The 7244-nt window shown below is 37.9% G+C and overlaps 1 protein-coding gene across 1 annotated transcript; it reads left to right on the top strand.

Moving 5' to 3' along the window:
• Positions 1-1151: 1151 nt before the first annotated feature.
• sox14 (SRY-box transcription factor 14) lies at positions 1152-4198 on the top strand. Its single transcript, XM_048199638.1, has one exon. The coding sequence runs from the start codon at positions 2075-2077 to the stop codon at positions 2789-2791; it is 717 nt and encodes a 238-aa protein (XP_048055595.1). The 5' UTR covers positions 1152-2074; the 3' UTR covers positions 2792-4198.
• The last annotated feature ends 3046 nt before the right edge of the window (positions 4199-7244 follow it).

Genomic DNA, 7244 nt, shown 5'->3' with positions numbered 1-7244 from the left:
AAATCAATACATCTGCATTATCATTCAGTTATAAAGTGACCTTGGGAGAGCAAGACTGGTTGGGCTAATGATAGTGCATAGTCAGTTAAATAACCTTCGCCGTTGAGAGAAATATGTCAGACGTTGTAGTCGTTTAAAAAAAATCAAAACGCTCAAACTAACAGACAAAATTATTAAATAAGTAAATAAATTATCTCGAAACACTGAAATAAGTTTTAGATTAATACCTGCAACGAACGCTGTATCATGTAATACGATAGAGACAATATATGTTCGTATGCTAAATTACAGACAGATCTCTCTTCATGTCACGCTTGAAGGCCCCTCCACGAGATATCACATATCTTATACATTTCACTTAATAATTACACCCGTGCCTCTCATATATCAAGCTCCTTGCCTCGGGCTCATTAAGACCCTGATCTTTTTTAAACACTCAAATTTGCATGTTAAAGGTTTTGGTGCGCGAACCTTAACACAAAACATTACCTTGAAATAGTAATTTTTCTATTCACACATCTGAGTAGATTTCGACAATTCTAAATGAATTCGCAAAGTTTATTTGTCAGATACAAAAGAGGAAGGGAGAAAGAGAACACGAGGAAAAAAACAGAGTGATAATTAACCGCAGCTTTAATGTAAAATATGTTCTACTGAAAATAATTAAGGTAACTTTACTGTGACCATGAATCTAATGTTTAAAGCAATTACGTGGTATTCTGAATAATTTAATAAAGCATTTCTGTCAGATAATATCTGTTAGAAACATTAACAAATGGAAACAAAGACACATCACACAGCTCAAGGTTTTCTTCTGCGTTTGATTATTTGTGGGATGTAATGATTCTATGAGCAACTGGCATTGTTTTCAAAATGCCAAATTTGCGTGGGTATGTTGCCATTCTGAAAGGGTCCATGGGCATGTTCTACACATGTGAGATTACAGCAGCAAAACAGGTGCAAGCCCCAACCCAGCTTGTCCCAGGAGAGCTTTGGACAATTGTTCTCATTTAGGAAATATTGGCCTGGGGGCCACTGCCTCAGACAGCGCGCTTGTTTTCAGAGATCTTTAATACCTTTTTTTCTCTCTCTCTCTCTCTCTCTCTCTCTCTCTCTCCTCTCTCTCCATTTTCCTCTTGTTTAGACAGTTCAGTTCTTGGTGCGTTGAGGTTTTAATGATTAAGGTTGCCATATGTGCTTAATCTACCATGTTGTCTAACCAAAATAAACTAATAAACAGTAAATCTGCTGCAAAAGTAAAGATAAGTATTAATAAAAAAAAATAAAAAAAAATAAACGTCAGATTAATTGTCAAAATATTTGAAATAATTAAAGCTTAACTTTAAGGGCACACACAGACGCGTGTTCGTATAAGGAAAGCGATGTTTAAAATAAGAATTTGTCTATTCTTCAGGCATCTGTCGTCTCTGAAGGATTGACGCTGGTAGATGTCAGGTTTTATTACAAAAAGGTTGAAGGTCTGTGTTTGTAGACCTTCAACTAAATGGATTTGGGGTGGGAAGAGAGTCACCTCCTTTTCCTCCCCGATCTTTGTTTGTGTTGTAATATACATATTTTGGTAGGTATTATGTGGCTTTCTCAGTGCTGATTGGGCGCTCAGGTTGGCGCGTGAACGCCCTGCGATTATGTCAGATCGCGTGCAGAGCGAACCAGCCCAGCCTTTGAACTTCACCGCTTTTGGCTCTCATTCACGCGCTACTCCTCATTTCCCAGCCAGGTGCTTCGCAGGGCGAGAATCCTCCGAGAAAAAAAGCGTGCAAACAGATCGCGGAAACTTCGCTTCCCGCGCTGGATTTTGTGTCGCGCGTGGCTGTTCTTCTCTGAGCCGAGCAGTGTCGTTTTGAAGAAGAAAAATCATTCAACTTAACGACAAACACGGAAGAATTACTGGATTTTTCCTCCATTGATGCTGTTTTCATACTCTTCCTGCTCTCCAGAAGTGGCATGATCCGTGTCTGTCAGCAGGACAGGTGAATACTGTTTTCTCTTGGTTGGTTGAAGAACTTTTTGTTGTTATTTTAACAGGGAACTTTAAACGGACGCCGTGAAAAAAATGTCAAAACCGGTAGATCACATCAAGAGACCAATGAACGCCTTCATGGTCTGGTCAAGAGGCCAGAGGAGGAAAATGGCTCAAGAGAATCCTAAAATGCACAATTCCGAAATAAGCAAAAGACTCGGCGCCGAGTGGAAGCTGCTCTCTGAATCCGAGAAGCGACCGTACATCGACGAGGCCAAGAGGCTGAGGGCTCAACACATGAAAGAACACCCAGACTACAAATACAGACCCAGGCGCAAGCCCAAGAACCTCCTCAAGAAGGACAGGTACGTGTTTCCTCTGCCCTACCTGGGCGACACGGATCACCTGAAAGGACTTCCGGTCTCCGCCACGGACTCGCTCTTAGGTTCCTCGGAAAAAGCCCGTGCGTTCCTGCCACCTACATCTGCCCCTTACTCCTTCCTCGACCCGAGCCAGTTCAGCTCCAGCGCCATCCAGAAGATGACAGAGATGCCCCACACGTTGGCCACCAGCACTTTACCTTACGCATCATCTCTGGGATACCAGAACGGCGCATTCGGGAGCCTGGGATGCCCCAGCCAGCACACCCACACCCACCCGTCGCCCACAAACCCCGGGTACGTGGTGCCGTGTAACTGCACCGCATGGTCGGCGTCGAGTTTACAGCCGCCTGTTGCCTACATACTGTTCCCAGGTATGACCAAGAGTGGGATTGACCCGTACTCATCAGCACATGCCACTGCTATGTGACTCCACCACTAAAAACAGTATCCTCTTTGAAAACTTGAATACAGCAATGCATGTACATAAGAAGAGAGGAATGATCGAGACATTTATACTGAGGCCGTGTGGACATGAACTTTTCACCATCTACGAGAGGTTCCTTGGATCCCAGCATGGATCTTGGAATAGATGTAAGGCAGGTGCCCAGAACTGTAAGAAATGTAAATGTTCAAACGTTTATTATTATGGCTACCGGATTTGGATGCCTTTAATTTTATTTATTATGTACGATTTGATGCTATAATAATGATCATTTTGTTTGAACAGTTAATATAATTGTTATTCTCATCATATTATTATTATTATTATTTGAATGACTTTGATTTGCACAACTAACGGTTAGGATTCATGTTTCTTGTACAGCCTGTTGTATTTACCATTTTTTTGGCACTCTGAAATTCAAATGATACGACTATAAGGATTTCAAAGTGAGAGATTCAGCGTTTAGATTATACGGGTTATATTGTTTATAATTATTAAACCGGCACCTAAAATTAGACAGTCTATTTAAAATATCACATGAAAAAAAAAAAAATCCTTATCTTTCAATATTTTTAATTTGGACCTTTTTTTCTGTGGTTCAGTACTAGTCACTCGTTCATTTGATTTCAGAAAGAACTTAAAGTTTGAAGCGAAGCAGTTCATGTTGTATTTTTTATTTGCGATGGTAACTTAAATCCTGTCATGTTAATGGAAAGGAAATGTATCTAAAAGGGTGATACCTCGATTCTTTGTTCATTTGCCGAGCAAAGACATTTTGAATAAAGACAATCTGTCTTAAAATGCATAACCCTTGTTAAACTATTAATGAATCTTGTTCTTGACTATGTTCTTATACAGTCGTGCCAAAAGGTGACAGGCATGTCGGTAGTAAGTATGGTGTACCCGAACATGCGTTTAATAAATATTTACTCTTCCTGTTATGTATTAACTTAGCGTTTTTTATTTTTTTTGCATTCAAATATAATGAATTTTGTCGGGTAGAGACAAGAACGCAGGCCTTAACTGCTAAACATAAAACCTTATACGCTAAATAGATATCTACAATAATTATCTTCTCAATCAGCACTGCTTAAATAGTCCAACGTTTCAGCGGAGGCTGTCTAATAACCATCTGGCTTTTCGGCATAGATTTCAGATGAACTCTGTCAGCGCGTGGCGTTCCCGACTGCTCTATAGGGACCGCCGGTCCAAATTAAATGGCAAAACAATTACTGTACAGGGACGCTTAGGGAAACTGAGGGCGAACATGAATTGTGATTTACCCCGAGACCCACAATAGGATGGAAATTGGACAGAAGAAGGGGTGGTACGAATATGAGCCATGTCATTTAGTATTACAAAACAATTTCCAATAAAAACAAGTGAACAAAGCGTCAGGTGCTTCATAATGTGGGCCGATTTTCGTCGAGTGGCGCCTACAAATGCTCTGTGACACATTGAAACAGACTGCAGATGTACAAGCTGCCAGTTTGCATTACTATCTCCATTTTCCATTCGTCTCTTTTTCTTTCTTTCTTTCTTTCTTTCTTTCTTTCTTTCTTTCTTTCTTTCTTTCTTTCTTTCTTTCTCCTGTAATTTTATTATATTTTGAGCTCATATTTTTTTCTGTAAACACGCGAGAGTTGCTGTGTTCAGGGTGTAAAACTTTCTGCATTGAGGTGTGTGTCATGTCTCTGAAATAAGGTGATCACACTCTTTGATGTGTGCATGTATATGAGACGTTTCACCCTTCAGGGACTCTATGCTTGTTCCACCTGTTCCACCGCTTAGAACATTCCAACGTTTTACGGACAGAAACACGATGCTATAAGTTTCACAAAACAAATTAAATTAATACCTTCTTCATGAACTAAGATTAAATGTAAAATGTGTTTTATGAAGTTGCTTATTGATTTTACTCACCCGTATGAAAGCTTATCCACTGCCCAAAATATAGGCCTATATATTATTTTTAAAATATATACGCTGCCATATAATAATAATAATAATAATAATAATAAAATACATAGTAACTAGTAGCTTTGACTTCAGTTGTTTTTATAGTTAATAAAAAAAAATCAGTGCACTTTGTTTTTAAATGCAGTTTAGCCTTTAATTCAGTTTCATTATTCTTATTAGTTTTAAAATTCGACTTCTAATGTGAACGGTAAACATTTCATAACTCGTTTAGAATAATATTTCTTTCACAGTTTGTCAAGATTCACATAATACTAATTCAATACAGTTGGTACAAGTTCTCCTCCTGTATTACAAAAAAAAAAAAAAAAAAAAAAAAAAAAAAAAGTGTTGCTGAAACTAAAGCAGATGCGTGAATGGGGAATGGGATTCACTCAAAGGAAACAAGCTCGCAGAACAATTGGGTTTGGGCTGCAAACAGAGGATTGGAATTGGCCTGTACTTTTGTCTATTGTCGCAGGGATGGGGAATGGGATTTGCACACCGAGGTGTAATAGCATTACTGTATTAATTAAAATTTTCATTTCACATCCAGATTGTTTACTTATCTGCCAGGAACATATGCTGGAAGAAGTTAAGATTCACGATTCTGCACTATTGCCCAAGGTGCAATTCAATATAAGGGAGGGAGGGGGCTCAGATTTTTATGACAGACTGTGCTCTTATCTGCCGCTGTAAATTAGGGTGATACTCCATTGAACCGAATAGCAAGTTTTTACATCAGCCCCCTAAAGCATGCAGATTCAACTTTGAAATTGGACGATGATAATTAGGGAACTTTAAAGAGCACTTCTAAAAGAAATGCGGGAAACGTGTGTTTTTTTTTTTTTTTTTTGCGTTACTAGATTATTTAACAAACAACAAGACCTGCACTTAAACTAAGCCCTTCAAATATATTTTTAAATGACTGTTTAGCTCAGCGTCCAGTCAGTCTCTAAAATCATTTTATAATTTGGCATATTGATCCAGGCAACATAACATGATAAACAAAATGACATACTGAACAAATCAACCACAAGACCTGAATATGAATAACAATCCAGGGCTTTATGTTTAGTTAAGAGCATGTGGGTGTAATTAGATGTTAATTTATGAGCCCTTCACAGCTATTAATCAACTGTGATCATTGCAGCCATTTTGAACTATTTTCTCAAGCATTCTGGTGAAATAAAACGTCGCAAACAAAACCCGAATAAAAAAAAAAAACAGAGGTGAAAATTATTATTTGAAATTATAGAGCCCTAAATCTGTAGTTCTTCTCCGAGACGTTTTTATTTGAGCTCAACGGAGAGCCCGAATTCAATCTGCCTTATCTCGCCAAGACTCCTTTCAGCAGGAGATCAGAGAAAAAGAGAGGATAATTGTTCTTTATTTTATTTAATTTAATGCGACAGGCTGTGCTTTCAGATCATTTATATGCTTCATTTAGTGATAAAATTCAATGAGGAGGGGGACACAAGGCGCTTTCTTTCTCAAACACTTTAGTGGAAAATATAAAACACATGAAACAAAAGTGAGGGGACATGACACTTTTAATTGAATGCCATGGGTCATTTGCATTATTGTCTCCTAATGTCACCCTGAAATCACGGGCGCAGCATTCAGTTTGATATGTAGCTTATAAATATCTTGCTCTGAATCTTGCCATGCTAATTTTCTAGGCCTATTTCATTGAAAACTAAAATCAGCTCAGTGCACTTTTTTTCTCTCACTGCAGAACCATTTCCTAAAATTTGTTTATTATTATTATTATTATTATTATTATAATAAAGCAATTATTTTTAATATGAAATACATTATTTTCAAACATATAATAGCTATATTTTATAATAACAATTTATTTTATTATTGTTGTTCTTTAATTATGTCATGCTTATCTCAGTCCAAATTTAGCGAGATATATAATATCGTACATTTTAATAGGCTATTGCAATATATTGGGTTTGCTGTTACGCTGATCTCATTTTAAAATTTTAACTATTGTCTCTTTCTCTCTCGGAAAGTCCTAAAAGCATCATTGCTGAAGCCTCGTCTATCTAAAATTGGATCTAGGATAGCATTTGGACAGAAGAAAAGTAAACCGCAGTGCTGTTGTTTGAAGCGCCGGCCTTGAATTTGGGGGTCCCTGAATTCTCATGTGAAAGAAATGAAACGGTGAAGGAGCTGATAAGGAAATATGGAAGAGAAAAGGAATCATGCCTCGGTGGTTTAATGTGCGGGTCCAGTCGGGAATGTGATATACACTGAGACTTTACCCCTCCGACTGATTCAAAGAAAGTGTAGGATGCATCTCTCTCTCTCTCTCTCTCTCTCTCACAGACACACACTGAACAGTTTAATACATATCTGAAACACAGCAAAATATGCTATAATAGTTCCATTAGCATTTATCATAAAATCAAATGTTCATTCGTCTCTCTGCGCGTGGCAGTAACATTCTTAAGGATACATACTGATTTGG

Source organism: Megalobrama amblycephala, linkage group LG8, assembly GCF_018812025.1.
Source record: "Megalobrama amblycephala isolate DHTTF-2021 linkage group LG8, ASM1881202v1, whole genome shotgun sequence".
In the NCBI taxonomy this organism is placed as follows: domain Eukaryota; kingdom Metazoa; phylum Chordata; class Actinopteri; order Cypriniformes; family Xenocyprididae; genus Megalobrama; species Megalobrama amblycephala.
The sequence above is the reverse complement of the archived record's forward strand: the minus strand, read 5'-3'. Positions and strand labels throughout refer to the sequence as shown.